At 43.1% G+C, this 17,329-nt stretch overlaps 1 protein-coding gene across 2 annotated transcripts in view; it reads left to right on the top strand.

Moving 5' to 3' along the window:
• Positions 1–17,329, top strand: part of ANKRD44 (ankyrin repeat domain 44) — a 552,838-nt gene that overhangs the window by 504,112 nt on the left and 31,397 nt on the right. For both annotated transcript variants that reach the window (XM_069983563.1, XM_069983562.1), the window contains 2 exons: positions 10,761–10,843; positions 16,665–16,756. In XM_069983563.1, coding sequence (XP_069839664.1) covers positions 10,761–10,843; positions 16,665–16,725 — 144 coding nt within the window. In that variant the 3' untranslated portion in view covers positions 16,726–16,756. The remainder of the gene's footprint in view (positions 1–10,760; positions 10,844–16,664; positions 16,757–17,329) is intronic.

The raw sequence follows: 17,329 nt of genomic DNA, 5'->3' as shown, positions 1-17,329 counted from the left end.
TGGGGTGTAGTTTCCAGAATGGGGTCACTTGTCAGGGGTTTCTACTGACCTGGCAGCACAGGAGCTTTGTAATTGCGACATGGCCTCCATCCTCCATTCCAGCCTCTAAATGGCGCTCTGTCCCTTTGGTGGCTTGCCCTGTGCCCATATAGCACATTATACCCACATGTGGGGTATTTTCGTACTCAGGGGAAACTACCCTACACGTTTTGTGTTCATTTTCTTTTTTAACCCCTTGTGGAAATGGAAAAAAATCAAGGCTAGACCAACATTTAGTGTAATTTTTGTAAAATTTTTACTCTAAATCATTAATCTTGTCATGATTTTTTCATTTTCACAAGGGGTTAAAAGATAAAAAAAACCATTTAGTGTGTAGTGCAATTTACCCTGAGTACGGAAATACCCCACATGTGGACATAAAGCGCCATGCGGGTGCAGGGTAAGCCTCCGAAGGGAAGGAGCGCCATTTGGTTTTTGAAGGCTGGATTTGGATGGAATGGATTTCGAGGGGCCATGTTGCATTCAAAAGGCCCCTGTGTTGCCAAGACAGTTGAAACCCCCCACAAGTGACCCCATTATGGAAACTGCACCCCTCAAGGAATGTAACAAGGGGTGTAGTGAGCATATGGACCCCACTGGTGACGGACACAAATGTGGAACAATGTGGCGTGAAAATGAAATATTAAATTTTTTACACTATAATGTTGGTTTAGCCTTGAATTTATCATTTTCACAAGGGGGTAAAAGAGGAAAAAAAAACAAAATGTGTAGAGCAATTTCCCCCGAGTCCGTAAATACCCCACATGTGGACATAAAGCGCCATGTGGGCGCAGGGCAAGCCTCCGAAGGAAAGGAGCGCCATTTGGATTTTGGAGGTTGGATTTGGCTAGAATGGATGATGAACGCCATGTCGCATTTACAGAGCCCTCGTGCTGCCAAAACACTGGAAACCCCCCACAAGTGACCCCATTCTGGAAACTGCACCCCTCAGGGAATCTAACAAGGGGTGCAGTGAGGATATGGACACCTTGATGACGGGCACATTTGTGCCATGAAAGTGAAAAAATGAAATTTTTCCCTTTCACGTCACATTGTTCCACATTTGTGCCCGTCACCAGTGGGGTCCATATGCTCACTGAACCCCTTGTTAGATTCCTTGAGGGGTGTAGTTTCCAGAATGGAGTCACTTGTGGGGGGTTTCCCGTGTCTTGGCAGCACGAGGGCTCTGTAAATGCGACATGGCCCTTGAAATCCTTTTCAGTGAAATTCAGCTTCCAAAAGCCAATTGGCGCTCCTTCCCTTTGGAGGCTCGTCCTGCGCCCCCTTGGCACTTTATCGCCACATGTGGGGTATTTCCGTACTCGGGAGAAACTGCGCTACACATTTTTTGTCTTTTTTTCCCTCTTATCCCTTTAAGAAAATGAAAAATTGAAGGCTAGAACAACATTTTAGTGTAAAAAATTTTTTTTTCTTTTTTCAAGCCATATTGTTCTGAAAATCTGTGAAGCACCTGTGGGGTCCAGATGCTCACCGCACCCCTTGTTACATTCCTTGAGGGGTGTAGTTTTTTAAATGGTGTCCCTTTAGGGGTGTTTTTTAGGTTTTGGCACCCCAGAACCTCTGCCAACCTGAAGTGGTACAGTCAGAAATGACCAAATATAACGGAGGCGTTGAAATTCACTAGGCGCTCCCTTATATCTGAGGCTTGTGGTTGCGTCAAATAGCGCAATAGGGTCACATATGGGGTATTTCTATAAACTGCAGAAACGGGACAATAATTATTGGGGTGCATTTCTCTGGTAATAGGTTTATAATTATGAAAAATATTGGATTACAATAAAATCTCTGCACAGAAAATTAAAATTTTCAAATTCCTTACACACTTAGCTTTTATTTTTGTGACTCCCCTAAAGGGTTAAAACACTTTCTGGATGTGCTTTTGCAGAGTTTGGGGGGTGCAGTTTCTGAAATGGGGTGCTTTGTTGGGCTTTCTAACATACAGGCCCCTCAAATACACTTTAAACCTGAACAGGTCCCTAAAAATATCTGATTTTGAAATTTTACTGAAAATTTGGAAATTTGCTGCTAATGTTTTAAGCTCCCTATTGTCTAAAAAAAATGAAAGATAGTTTAATAAATGCCGCCAACATAAAGTAGACATGTTGCTAATCCTATTTAATATATAATTTATGTGGTATAACCACTTTCTGTATACGCAAAAAAGTTTCAAAGTTGGAAAAATACATTTTTTCACATTATTTGGGTTTTTTTCATAAAGATTTGTTATGAGTATCGACTCCAATTTACCAGAAATGTAAAGTACAATATGTCACGAGAAAACAATCTCAGAATCAGCCGGATAGGTAAAAGCATCCCGAAGTTATTAATGAATAAAGTGACACTGGTCATATTCATAAAATTTGTCTCTGTCATTAAGGCCATTTCAGGCTCTGTCCTTAAGGGGTTAAAGGGACCCAGGTCGCTCTTTAAAGGGACCCAGGTCGCTCTTTAAAGGGACCCAGGTCGCTCTTTAAAGGGACCCAGGTCGCTCTTTAAAGGGACCAAGGTCGCTCTTAAAGGGACCCAGGTCGCTCTTAAAGGGACCCAGGTCGCTCTTAAAGGGACCCATTTCGCTCTTAAAGGGACCCATTTCGCTCTTAAAGGGGCCCAGGTCGCTTTTAAAGGCACCCATTTTGCTCTTAAAGGGACCAAGGTCGCTCTTAAAGGGACCGATTTATCTCTTAAAGGTACATTTCGCTCTTAAAGGGACCCATTTTGCTCTTAAAGGGACATATTTCGCTCTTAAAGGGACCAAGGTCGCTCTTAAAGGGACCGATTTTTGCTCTTAAAGGGACATATTTCTCTCTTAAAGGGACCCAGTTCGCTCTTAAAGGGACACATTTAGCTCTTAAAGGGACATATTTCGCTCTTAAAGGGACATATTTCGCTCTTAAAGGGACCCATTTTGCTCTTAAAGGGACATATTTCGCTCTTAAAGGGACCCAGGTCGCTCTTAAAGGGACCGATTTTGCTCTTAAAGGGACATATTTCGCTCTTAAAGGGACCGATTTTGCTCTTAAAGGGACATATTTCGCTCTTAAAGGGACCCATTTTGCTCTTAAAGGGACCCAGGTCGCTCTTAAAGGGACATATTTTGCTCTTACAGGGACCCAGGTTGCTCTTAAAGGTACCCATTTTGCTCTTAAAGGGACATATTTCTCTCTTAAAGGAACCCAGGTTGCTCTTAAAGGGACATATTTCGCTCTTAAAGGGACCCATTTTGCTCTTAAAGGGACCCATTTTGCTCTTAAAGGGACCCATTTTGCTCTTAAAGGGACACATTTAGCTCTTAAAGGGACATATTTCGCTCTTAAAGGGACCGATTTTGCTCTTAAAGGGACATATTTCGCTCTTAAAAGGGACCCATTTTGCTCTTAAAGGGACCCAGGTCGCTCTTAAAGGGACCCATTTTGCTCTTAAAGGGACATATTTCGCACTTAAAGGGACCCAGGTCGCTCTTAAAGGGACCAAGGTCGCTCTTAAGGGGACCGATTTTGCTCTTAACCTCTTAAGGACATATGACGTACCGGTACGTCATATGTCCGCACTTGCACTTCAAAGCGGGGCCGCGCGGCGGCCCCGCTTTGAAGTGCCGCGAGTAGCCCGGGACCGCTGCTATTAGCGGGCACGGTCTGATCGCCGTGCCCGCTAATTAGCTAGTCGGAGGCAGCTGTCAAAGTTGACAGCTGCCTCCGATTACCGGAGGCAACGTTTCCCTGGGGTCTAGTGGGGGAGATCGCTCCTCCGGGACCTTGTCCCGGAGGAGCGATCTCCGTTACTGATGCCGGCCGGGGACGCGTCCAAGATGGCGCCGTCCTCGGCTCGGCACTCGTTCGTTTTCGGCTGCAGCAGCAGAGAGCAAACGAGTGCCGATCTCATGGATCTCTGCAGCATATCTATGCTGCAGAGATGTCAATGAGAGATCCAAGTGTATATACTAGAAGTCCCCCAGGGGGGCTTCTAGTATATGTGTAAAAAAAATAAAATAAAGTGTTGTTAATAGTAAAAAGCCCCCTCCCCTAATAAAAGTCTGAATCACCCCCCTTTTCCCAGGTTTTAAATAAAAGTAAACAAATAAATAAATAAATAAACATGTTTGGTATCGCCGCTTGCGTAATCGCCCGAACTATTAATTAATCACATTCCTGATCTCGTACGGTAAACGGCGTCAGCGCAAAAAAATCCCAAAGTGCAAAATTGCGCATTTTTGGTCGCATCAAATCCAGAAAAAATGTAATAAAAAGCGATCAAAAAGACGTATATGGGCAATCAAGGTACCGATAGAAAGATCACATCATGGCGCAAAAAATGACACCTCGCACAGCCCCATAGACCAAAGGATAAAAGCGCTATAAGCCTGGGAATGGAGCGATTTTAAGGAACGTATATTGGTTAACAACAGTTTGAATTTTTTACAGGCCATCAGATACAATATAAGTTATACATGTTATATATCATTTTAATCGTAACAACTTGAGGAACATGCATAACAAGTCATTTTTACCCCAGGGCGAATGGCGTAAAAACACATTTCCCCCAAATAAAAGAAATGCGTTTTTTTTTTCAATTTCACCACACTTTGAATTTTTTTCTGGTTTCGCAGTGTACTTTATGCAAAAATTCAGCCTGTAATTGCAAAGTACAATTAGTGACGCAAAAAATAAGGGGTCATGTGGGTTTCTAGGTGGAAAAATGCAAGTGCTATGACCTTTTAAACACAAGGAGGAAAAACCGAAAACGTAAAAGCGAAAATGGGCCACGTCCTTAAAGGGTTAAAGGGACATATTTCGCTCTAAAAGGGACATATTTCGCTCTTAAAGGGACCCATTTTGCTCTTAAAGGGGCCCAGGTAACTCTTAAAGGGACCCATTTTGCTCTTAAAGGGACATATTTCGCTCTTAAAGGGACCAAGGTCACTCTTTAAGGGACCGATTTATCTCTTAAAGGGACATATTTCGCTCTTAAAGGGACATATTTCGCTCTTAAAGGGACATATTTCTCTCTTAAAGGGACCCAGGTCGCTCTTAAAGGGACATATTTTTCTCTTACAGGGACCCAGGTTGCTCTTAAAGGGACCCATTTTGCTCTTAAAGGGACATATTTCACTCTTAAAGTGACCCAGGTCGCTCTTAAAGGGACCCAGGTTGCTCTTAAAGGGACCCATTTTGCCCTTAAAGGGACATATTTCGCTCTTAAAGGGACCAAAGTCGCTCTTAAAGGGACCGATTTTTCTCTTAAAGGGACATATTTCGCTCTTAAAGGGACATATTTTGCTCTTAAAGGGACCGATTTTGCTCTTAAAGGGACCCATTTTGCTCTTAAAGGGACCCAGGTCGCTCTTAAAGGGACATATTTCGCTCTTAAAGGAACCCAGGTTGCTCTTAAAGGGACCAATTTATCTATTAAAGGGACATATTTCGCTCTTAAAGGGACCCAGGTCGCTCTTAAAGGGACATATTTCGCTCTTAAGGGAACCCAGGTTGCTCTTAAAGGGACCAATTTATCTCTTAAAGGGACATATTTCGCTCTTAAAGGGACATATTTCGCTCTTAAAGGGACCCAGGTCGCTCTTAAAGGGACCAAGGTCGCTCTTAAAGGGACCAAGGTCACTCTTAAAAGGGACCAATTTATCTCTTAAAGGGACATATTTTGTTCTTAAAGGGACATATTTTGCTCTAAAGGGACATATTTCTCTCTTAAAGGGACCCAGGTTGCTCTTAAAGGGACCCAGTTCGCTCTTAAAGTGACATATTTCGCTCTTAAAGGGACATATTTCGCTCTTAAAGGGACATATTTCGCTCTTAAAGGGACCCAGGTCGCTCTTAAAGGGACCCAGGTTGCTCTTAAAGGGACATATTTCACTCTTAAAGGGACCCAGGTCGCTCTTTAAGAGCGAAAGGGGTCTCTTTAAGAGTGAAATATTTCCTTTAAAGGGACCCAGATCACTCTTAAAGGGACCCATTTCGCTCTTAAAGGGACCAAGGTCACTCTTAAAGGGACCAATTTATCTCTTAAAGGGACATATTTTGCTCTTATAGGGACCCAGGTCGCTCTTAAAGGGACCCAGGTTGCTCTTAAAGGGACATATTTCACTCTTAAAGGGACCCAGGTCGCTCTTTTAGAGCGAAATGGGTCTCTTTAAGAGTGAAATATTTCCTTTAAAGGGACCCAGATCACTCTTAAAGGGACCCATTGCGCTCTTAAAGGGACCCAGGTCGCTCTTAAAGGGACATATTTCGCTCTAAAAGGGAACCCATTTCCCCCCTCAAGGGACCCAGGTCGCTCTTAAGGGGACCAAGTTCGCTCTTAAAGGGACCAAGGTCACTCTTAAAGGGACCAATTTATCTCTTAAAGGGACATATTTTGCTCTTAAATGGACCCAGGTCGGTCTTAAAGGGACCCATTTTGCTCTTAAAGGGACATATTTCACTCTTAAAGGGACCAAGGTCGCTCTTAAAGGGACATATTTCGCTCTTATAGGGACCCAGGTCGCTCTTAAAGGGACCCAGGTCGCTCTTAAAGGGACATATTTCACTCTTAAAGGGACCCAGTTTGAGCGAAACGGGTCTCTTTAAGAGCGAAATATTTCCTTTAAAGGGACCCAGATCACTCTTAAAGGGACCCATTTCGCTCTTAAAGGGACCCAGGTCGCTCTTAAAGGGACATATTTCGCTCTTAAAGGGACCCATTTACCCCCTCAAGGGACCCAGGTCGCTCTTAAAGGGACCCGGGTCGCTCTTACAGGTACTTAGTTCGCTCTTAAAGGGACCCATTTAGAGCGGCTTGGGTCCCTTTAAGAGCGACTTGGGTACCGTTCCTTTAAGAGCGGATTGGGTACCGTCCCTTTAAGAGCAGCTTGGATCCCGTACCTGCTACATGGCTGCCTCAGCTCTGCTATTTTACTGACTGACCTCTGCTACTTATAATGGTAAAGACCATTGCTCGGACCTTCCATATATTACATCTTCTATTGGCCAATAGCGGACATGTGACTGTGGATGGTGTGATACAATGCATGATGAGACCTTAGCGTTCCTATTGGCTGCTATATTTCAGCTATTTGTATATGTGCTGTGATTGGCTGTCAGCGGTTAGAGTGTGGCCATTATTTGCAATGGGCCATTATTTTCTATGGGAAATTTGGGGTCTTTAAACGTAAATTTCTTAAAAACGACAAATCCGATCGAAACGAAAAATAGCACACCACACACCGCCGAGGGCTTCGAAACGCAGTTTGAATGGAGTCTGTGCGCAAAGCGGTTCGGGCTGTATTACGCGCAGAAAAATGGCTGGAAGAAGTAACGGAAGAAGAATACGGATTACAATATAGTGCTTTTCAAGCACTATAATAAAGAAAACATTGTTTAGACAGAATCTTAACTCCTAACTAGATTTGCATTTCCAGGGAAATACTTGAAAAGAGCGCCCCTTTACCAGTGCCTTTAAGAGAAATTTTAACCCTTTTAAGAGCGTCATGGGTCCCATCCCTTTAACCCCTTGAGGACCGGGCCAATTCCGTTTTTTGCGTTTTCGTTTTTTCCTTCTTGTGCTTAAAAGGCCATAGCACTTGCAATTTTCCACCTAGAAACCCATAAGAGCCCTTATTTTTTGTGCCACTAATTGTACTTTGCAATGACAGGCTGAATTTTTTCATAAAGTACACTGCAAAAGCAGGAAAAATTTCAATGTGTGGTGAAATTGAAAAAAAAAACATTTTGTTTATTTAGGGTGCGTTCACACCTACCGCATCCGCAGCTTATTTTTCCGCGGAAATCCGCAGGTCTGGTAGTGCAGATTTCAACCTGCGAGAAATCCGCGTATGTGTGCGTTTTGCGGTTTTTCCGCAGCAAGTTTATCGCAACTGAAATGTCAGTTTAGAATGAGAGACATTTTAAACTGACATTTCAGTTGCGATAAACTTGCTGCGGAAAAACCGCAAAACGCACACATACGCGGATTTCTCGCAGGTTGAAATCTGCACTACCAGACCTGCGGATTTCCGCGGAAAAATAAGCTGCGGATGCGGTAGGTGTGAACGCACCCTTAGGGGGTATTTGTTTTTACACCATTCGCCCTGGGGTAAAGCTGACTTGTGATATATGTCTGTCAAGTTACGATTAAAACGATATGTAACATGTATAACTTTTCTTGTATCTGATGGCTTGTAAAAAATTTAAACCATTGTTAACAAAAATATGTTCCTTAAAATCACTCCTTTCTCATGCCCATAACGCTTTTATCCCTGGGTCTATGGGGCTGTGTGAGGTGTCATTTTTTACCCCATGATGTGTTCTTTTTATCGGTACCTTGATTGTGCATATGCGACTTTTTGATAGCTTTTTATTAAAACTTTTCTGGATTTGATGCGACCGAAAATTTTGCACTTTGGGATTTTTTTGCACTTACGCTGTTTACCGTGCGAGATCAGGAATGTGATAAATTATTAGTTCGGGTGATTACGCACACGGCGATACCAAACATGTTTATTAATTTATTTATTTTTATTTATAACATGGAAAAAGGGGGGTGATTCAAACTTTTATTAGAGGAGGGGGCATTTTATTAATAACACTTTATTTATTTTTTTTACACCTATACTAGAAGCCCCATTTCTGTATAGGATATACAGCATAGATCGATGAGATAGGCAGCTGGAAGCAACAGAATGCCGAGACGGGATCAGTGCCATTACAGTGCAGACCCCGGCCGGCAGCAGACACGGGGATCGCTCCTCCGGGACAACGCCCCGGGGGGGCGATCTCCGCCACTAGACACCAGGGAACGGCTGCATCAGGTAACATCTGGCACCCGGTAACGGCTGCATCAGGTAACATGCGGCATGTGGCACCCGGGACTGCGGTGTTTCACAGCGGGGTCGCCGCGCAGCCCCGCTCTGAACACCCTTAACGTAAATATACGCCCACGGTCGTTAAGGGGTTAAGAGTGACATGGGTCCCGTTCCTTTAAGAGCGACATGGTTCCCGTTCCTTTAAGAGCGACTTGGGTCCCGTCCCTTTAAGAGCGACTTGGGTCCCGTCCCTTTAAGAGCGACTTGGGTCCCGTCCCTTTAAGAGCGACATGGGTCTTGTCCCTTTAAGAGCTAAAAAGGGACCCGGGTCGCTCTTAAAGAGACCCAGGTCGCTCTTAAAGGGACCCTTTAAGAGCGACCCGGGTCCCTTTAAGAGCCACAACCACAATTTGTTTTGTTTAAAATCTTTTTTTTGGCCTTTTGACGAACATTTGTTTTGGACTTTTATTTTGCACCCAAATAATGGCCGTTTTTTTTAATTGCTGATTTTAGTGCCAATTTTGCCAATGCATACACCACCATGAACTGTCTTTCTGAAGGCCTGTCCCTAATACATTTTCAAAAGAGGTCTAACTTTATGGGGTGGGCATCTCCAGGGGCTCAAGCGAGGCACAAAATATGCGCCACTGAATTCTTACTTTGCATTAAAAGAAATAGCTAAATATGCAAAATGGCGCTCCCTCACTTCTGAGCACCAATGTGAGCCCAAACAGCAGTATATAGTCACATATGGGGTACAGCCGTAGTCAGCAGAAATTGTATACACACACATTTTGGGATGATTATATACCTATGATATTTTGATGCAAAAATTTATTTTACTGGAAAAAAGATGTTAATTTTCATTTTTGTAGCCCAGAGCTGAAAACTTTCCGCTAACACATGTGGGGTCTAAATGCTTATTATATCCCTAGGAGACTTTTTTGAGGGGTGTAGTTCTGTGGACAGTGAATCATGAAACATTTTGAACTTATAAATATGTATATTATCTGGTCTGTTTACATGATGTTGGGTCTATACTTCAGAAGTAATATAGACCCAGCAGTATCAGCAGCATATACTTCTGATGTTTGCCTCTGAATAGCCATACAGTAGCATATGTTGGCCATTGGTCAGTCACAATGCATAAAAATGTATGTACATTTACTGTACAGTTTATGTTGTTTTGCAGTGGCCCACTGTGTAGGATAGTACAGTCTACTGGACTTTCCTATACAGTTAAAAAGAAAAAAGGTATATAACTACACTTAGACTCTGTTGGGTAAATGTGAGCCTGCAGCTATATTTTACATATGCATTGGTGGGGTGCCCAAATGTGTTAACTGACTGCTGCTGTGTGAACATTGCTCTGACAAATTAGATATAGACATGTTGAAGGACAAACGACTTCAACAATCAGCCGACATGAACGATGTCAACCGATCGTTGCCTCCTATTCCACGGGACGATTATCGGCCATAATGGCCAAATACAGACGATAATCGTTCCGTGGAATTGGGCCTTAACTCCCAGTGTTGTTTTTCCGCAATCTGAAGTTTTAGTAATAGGTTAATTAAGGGGTTTGTGCACTGGGTGATGGGGCTTCACCCGCCCCTCATGAAAATACAGCCAGTAATGAGCAACTGGATTTACATCACAGCAGAGCACTGTTTAAATATTCATTAAGAGGATGCATGTGGTGCAGCAAGGGTTGTAGTTCCACAGTATGCTGAAGTGCCTAATTAACACAGTATTAAAATGGAGGAAAACTGGGCTGAGGAGAAAGGTAAGAAAATTACCCTCAGCATCCTGGTCCTATAATATACTGTATGCACAATAAACTGATATTGAATTATACAGGATGTATGTATTTAATTCTAAGCTATTCATTATTATTGTCATTTTTTTGTAGGGTCAGGAAAGCTGTGCCTTATTGATCATTGACAAGATAAACGACGATAGCCTAATCAACACAACAAACCATGCTTTGCAAACGCAAGTGACATCTATTTTTTTTTAAACACAATAGATTAACTATATTAACGATAATATATGAAAGGAGAATTATGGCTGAATGGTAAAAATGCCAACATGGAACATGCTCACCAGCCCCTGATGACCTCCTGCAGCTTCACAACTTAGCTGAGAAATGCCCACTCAGCTAGTCCGTAACTGGGACACTGCTGCTGGGTATTTTCTGACTGCGGGTAGTGGGTCATGATGTTCCAACCCATCCACTGCCTGCCCAGGATTTTTAACTTTCAGCCACAGTTGTTCTTTAATGAAACATTACTAGTCTATATTCTTACACACAGTGAAAAATAATAGCAAAATACTGCTGTAATTTTGAGATAAAAATAAAGCTGTAAAGCTGAAGTGAATGGGAAACTGTCCGGCAGTGCACATACTGTATAGAATAACGGCTGTTATTGATAAATGGGTTGTGTCACAAAGACAACTAGGTCTATACCGATACATTACGGTAAAATGAAACACATTTCCAATGTACAGGAATTTCTTAAAATGTATTGTTTGAAACATACTGTTTGTAAATACACTGGATGACAACACTATTGGACTTAAAGGGAATCTGTCAGCTCCCGGGCACTACCTAAGGTGTTGACAGTGTGCTGTAGCTGGCAGCCCCCAGTGAGCATGGTGCCTTTTTGGTAATTTTCCGTGCAGTGGATTATGTACAATCTTATGTCTCCTACTGTCACAGAGCTGTTGTTCGTGCCACACTTGTCAAGCATCCTCCTCCCTCTTCATGAATAATCAATGCTGCCGCTGCTCGCTCAGCTGTCAGATTGCAGATCAGTCCTCTGTAGGCAGGTTATCTCTGAAAGAATCTCTCCTCCCTAATTTGTTGGAGCTGTGGTCTAGGAGTAACTCACCTGTCTAGAGACCTGACAGCAGTTAATTCTCTGGTTCGAATCCCCTGATGGAAATTAAATAGATGTCTTTTTTTTCTCATTATTGTAATTTTTCATTTTTCATTTCTCATTTTTAAGGCTATGTTCACACACAGTATTTTTGCTCAGTATTTTGGTCAGTATTTTGCAACCAAAACCAGGAGTGGATTGAGAACACATGCGCACTTCCTAATCAGGTCTCGGTCTCAAAGTTCCAAGTCCCTAGACATGCGCACTGCAAGCCTGGCATCCTAAAAATGTCTAAGTGTATACGCAGTACTCTACACGCCGCGATTTTCAAAGTCACTCCGCATGAGCAACTATTTAAAAAAAAAACGGGAACTGAACCCTAGAACGAGGAATGACGAACATTGCCTCGAGGCTTGAAACGCAAGACACTGGTCACAAACGGACCACACCCAATTAACCCTGAAGCCGGGGAATTTCATTTGAGAACGAGGCATGGCTCAATACTGTGTTGAGGCTTTTCACACATAAACCCCGGTCACACATGACGTTTTACTGTCTGTTTTTCTACTCCCACCTATCAACACGTACACTCCACTCATCACCACTCGGATAGGTCACTTCTATATACCCAACCCCAGGAGTATCATATATAACCAGGATGATTGATCCTCCCCTGAGACTATCACTTTGCAAAAATTCTGCAGTAGCTGACGAAACATGTCAGAGATAGCAAGGGATTTTTAGACCACTTGTGAGCAATCTAACCAGCGGGAGTTTCGTGGGGAGCAACATGGAACGTATACTAAATCGTTCCTGGGCAAAATAGCTTCAGTATAGCTTGCCCTATCTTGCTGCCCCACTTAGTTTGCTGATCGGTTATATCCCAGCCAGTAGCAGCAACTACATTACGGGCATCACTGTATTGGCTACACGCCATATGCTCGAGTACCCCGCCGCTACTCCACGTGCAGCTGCAGACTCGGGTAGTTTCTAACTCCGAGTTCTGGTAGGTCTCCTTTACCATTACCGTGCTGTCCACGGGTTATGCGGGTCCGCAATCCCCTGGAAGCATGGTTTGGATCTGTGGGTCTCACTCAACCGTGATCCCAGAGACCCAGCTGCTATGCCACAAGTGTTTTAACAATTGCACAAATACACTGGGTGAATAACAATATTTTTAATAATTCTCAATAAAAGTTAAGTTTTAATACCACTGGGGAATCGGGTATTTCCTAGCTTGCTAGATAATTGATCCTTGTTTGAAACATAACTCACTAATCTCCCCCACTGCTGTTTTGTCTCATTATCTGTTGCCCTTGGTTATGGCCCCCTGAGCACTTTTTTTTGTCGTGTTTGCTCAGTTCAATTGTCACATGCTCTGTCTCATAAGTACTGGCAGTTGGTTTTCACTTTTTCATTTTAGCAAGCAAAAAAACTGGCACAGTGATGTAAATTACTGTACTTTACTCAACACAGCTTACTTGTACGTGTGTGGGGGGGGGGGTACACATCTAAATATAACTTATTTGCTTTGTTAAAAATGTTTCAAGCAGCCCTGCAGGTGTAAAAATAAAATTGTTAGAGCTGTTAGAACGTGAAGAACAACATGCTTCCTGAGTGACCTGAACATACATGTATCATTAACCTTTGGTGAAAAAGGGGTTAAAGTAGTTTAAAAAAAAACTTTAGAAAAAAGAAACATGGTTTTTCAATGCTAACATCTGCAAAAAAGCAAAACACATGGATATGTACTGCTGAAGAAAGATAGGGTCCACAATCTATGACTTATTAGCCACTAATTACAACAACTTCCAGAAACAGATATACAGTGGTGCCTTGGATTACGAGCATAATTTGTTCCGGGACCGCGCTTGTAATCCAAATCCACTCTTAAAAAAAAGCAAATTTTCCCATAAGAAATCATAGAAATGCAGACAATTGGTTCCACTTCCCAAAAATAATGATTTATTATTCTGAATAAGATGTTAAACAATTGAAACAAACATTCAGAAACAGCAATATGTGATATTATAAGTTACTGTACAGTAATGGAGAGGATGGGAAACACAAGGGCGGACAGAGACTGCAGGGAGCATGAAGAAATGAGCAGGCCGGATGTGGGCACTGTATAGCAGCACTCTCTGTCCGGGGAGAGAGGGGTTACATCTATGAAGAGTTTACCTCCACAGTCCTGTCCCCTGATGTGAGCCACAGCCTGAAGTGGATCTGCTATGATTTGGAAGGTGAGGGAGACTTCCTGGGTCAGGGTACAGTGCTGTAGACCCTGCTTTACAGACCATTTCCCTCCTCCATTCACGCTCCCAACCAGTACAGAGAGCTCTTAAGCCAAAGCAATGCTCTTAAACCAAGTCTCAATTTTGAAAAACTGTGAGCTCCTAAACCAAGTTACTCTTAAACCAAGGTACCACTATATATATATATAATATATATATATATATATATATATATATATATATATATATATATATCGTAGAAGGAATAGACTATAGGGGGAGATTTATCATTATTAAGCATGATAAATGTACCCTATAATTCTGATATGATAGTCGCAATGCAGCATGTACACTCACCGGCCACTTTATTAGGTACACCATGCTGGTAACGAGTTGGACCCCCTTTTGCCTTTAGAACTGCCTCAATTCTTGGTGGCATAGATACAACAAGGTGCTGGAAGCATTCCTCAGAGATTTTGGTCCATATTGACATGATGGCATCACACAGTTGCCGCAGATTTGTCGGCTGCACATCCATGATGCGAATCTCCGTTCCACCACATCCCAAAGATGCTCTATTGGATTGAGATCTGGTGACTGTGAAGGCCATTGGAGTACAGTGAACTCATTGTCATGTTCAAGAAACCAGTCTGAGATGATTTTAGCTTTATGACATGGTGCATTATCCTGCTGAAAGTAGCCATCAGATGTTGGGTACATTGTGGTCATAAAGGGATGGACATAGTCAGCAACAATACTCAGGTAGGCTGTGGCGTTGCAACGATGCTCAGTTGGTACCAAGGGGCCCAAAGAGTGCCAAGAAAGTATTCCCCACACCATGACACCACCACCACCAGCCTGAACCGTTGATACAAGGCAGGATGGATCCATGCTTTCATGTTGTTGACGCCAAATTCTTACCCTACCATCCGAATGTCGCAGCAGAAATCGAGACCAGGCAACGTTTTTCCAATCTTCTACTGTCCAATTTCGATGAGCTTGTGCAAATTGTAGCCTCAGTTTCCTGTTCTTAGCTGAAAGGAGTGGCACCTGGTGTGGTCTTCTGCTGCTGTAGCCCATCTGCCTCAAAGTTGGAGGTACTGTGCGTTCAGAGATGCTCTTCTGCCTACCTTGGTTGTAACGGTTGGCTATTTGAGTCACTGTTGCCTATCAGTGTTCTATCAGCTCGAACCAGTCTGCCCATTCTCCTCTGACCTCTGGCATCAACAAGGCATTTCCGCCCACAGAACTGCCGCTCACTGGATGTTTTTTCTTTTTCGGACCATTCTCTGTAAACCCTAGAGATGGTTGTGCGTGAAAATCCCAGTAGATCAGCAGTTTCTGAAATACTCAGACCAGCCCTTCTGGCACCAACAACCATGCCACGTTCAAAGGCACTCAAATCACCTTTCTTCCCCATACTGATGCTTGGTTTGAACTGCAGGAGATTGTCTTGACCATGTCTACATGCCTAAATGCACTGAGTTGCCGCCATGTGATTGGCTGATTAGAAATTAAGTGGTAACGTGCAGTTGGACAGGTGTACCTAATAAAGTGGCCGGTGAGTGTATACAATCTTATCCATATTTAACCCCTTCAAGACAGAGCCCTTTAATGCACAAAAAGTCCAGGTCAAATTAATGCAATGTTCCTCCCCGCCTTCTAAGAGCCATAGCGCTTATACCTTATTTTATATCATACGTCATGTTGCTTGTTCCAGTAAAATGTGACCTTTTATCATCTGAGGATTGTGCTTTATGGCGGGGCTTCACGCCACCGCCACCATTGACCCCGCTCCTCGTGATGTCATCAACGCATAGGCCCCTCCAGAGGGGGTGGGGCCTAGACCTTTAGGCTGGCCTGTTCCAATGGCTGTCAAGGGACGGGGCCTATGCACCGATGACTTCACGGGGCGGGGCCAACAGTGTTGTTGTGGGCTGGGCTAAGTGGCGCTTCACCTGTGAAGCCCCTCCCAGGTAGCACAATCCATAGATGATAAAAGATCACTTTTTACTGGAGCATGATGTATGATATAAAATAAGGTAAGAAAACTGCTAAATTTACCCTTTAGATTTATGAAGAGAAGTCATAATGCAAAAAGGGGGTGACAGTGTCACTTTAAACTCCACGATCTCGATAGAAGTGTCAGCAGCAGGAACATTGCCTGCCACTGACTGATCACTTTCCCTGACAGATGGAAGAAAAATACTTTAAAAAGTCTGGACAGACCTTTTTCTTTTTGGGCAAGTGCTGGGGAGGGGTTGGATAAAATAAATAACATGCTCTTACCAAACTCTCCATTGCTGGTGGCCGCATACCGATGCTTCCTGGTCTGAGCGGGGACCGGAGAAGCGGTATGCGACATCTAGCACTAGAGCGGGGGAGATAAGAGCATGTTATTTCTTTTATCCTCCCCGACACTTGGTAAAAAAATTGATCTGGCCGAGCTTTTCCTGCTCAGGCCGATGTTGAGGATGAAGAGCGCACCGACCTGTCAGATCAGCGCTCCCCTCCTCCTCATTCCCCACTCGCTGTCTGTGATATTGCACGCACAGACATCGAGCTAGAAGAGCGGGAGAAAGGAAAGGGCCACAGGGCGCTGCAGGGGGGCTGCCCGGACAATCTTTAGATCCCATAGGAGAGAGCGGTGGTGTGCAATATTATTAAACAGAAATAATTATTTATTTTCTTGTTCTGTAGGCCACTGGATATAGCAGTAAAAAATGGTTTAAAAGCTGTTGTCAAGAAACTTATAAGCTAAGGAGCAAGTACCCATCTGAAAATATGACAAGGTAAATAATCAGTTTGTTTATCAGATTATTATGTTTTAATTATTTCACACATATATCAGAGCTGGTAAAAACCCCTGTCTCCCAGTCGCCATGGTGAATAGAAAATTTGTCCTAGCTATTGGGTTTAACTACCTGCCTATTGAAGTAGCCTTACATTAGGTAATAGACAAAGGCTACCTAATTAGGTTCCCTCCATAATCCTAATGAAAACACTGTCCATTAGTAAAGAAAAATTTGCAACACAAGTGTATAGTGTCATAAACCACACAATCCAATAGAAAGATAGCACTATCATATATAGGACTCCTGACAGAAGTTCTAGGACTTGTGGGCTATGGAGGAGTCTCTTACCCTAGTGGTGCTTCGCCTCTGAAAACAGGCTTGAAACGTTCAATATCCAAGAAAAAAACAGTAGCGGCACTCACCATTTACAGGTAAAATAACGCGGTTATTTCAGGGAATTACAGACCAAACAGCATGTGTGTTCCACTAACAGAGCTACGACCATTTGATGCTTCGACACTTCTTCCATTTCTCACAAGCTGTAAGAAGCGTGGAAGCGTGAAATGGTCA

This window comes from Dendropsophus ebraccatus, chromosome 9 (assembly GCF_027789765.1).
Source record: "Dendropsophus ebraccatus isolate aDenEbr1 chromosome 9, aDenEbr1.pat, whole genome shotgun sequence".
In the NCBI taxonomy this organism is placed as follows: domain Eukaryota; kingdom Metazoa; phylum Chordata; class Amphibia; order Anura; family Hylidae; genus Dendropsophus; species Dendropsophus ebraccatus.
The sequence above is the reverse complement of the archived record's forward strand: the minus strand, read 5'-3'. Positions and strand labels throughout refer to the sequence as shown.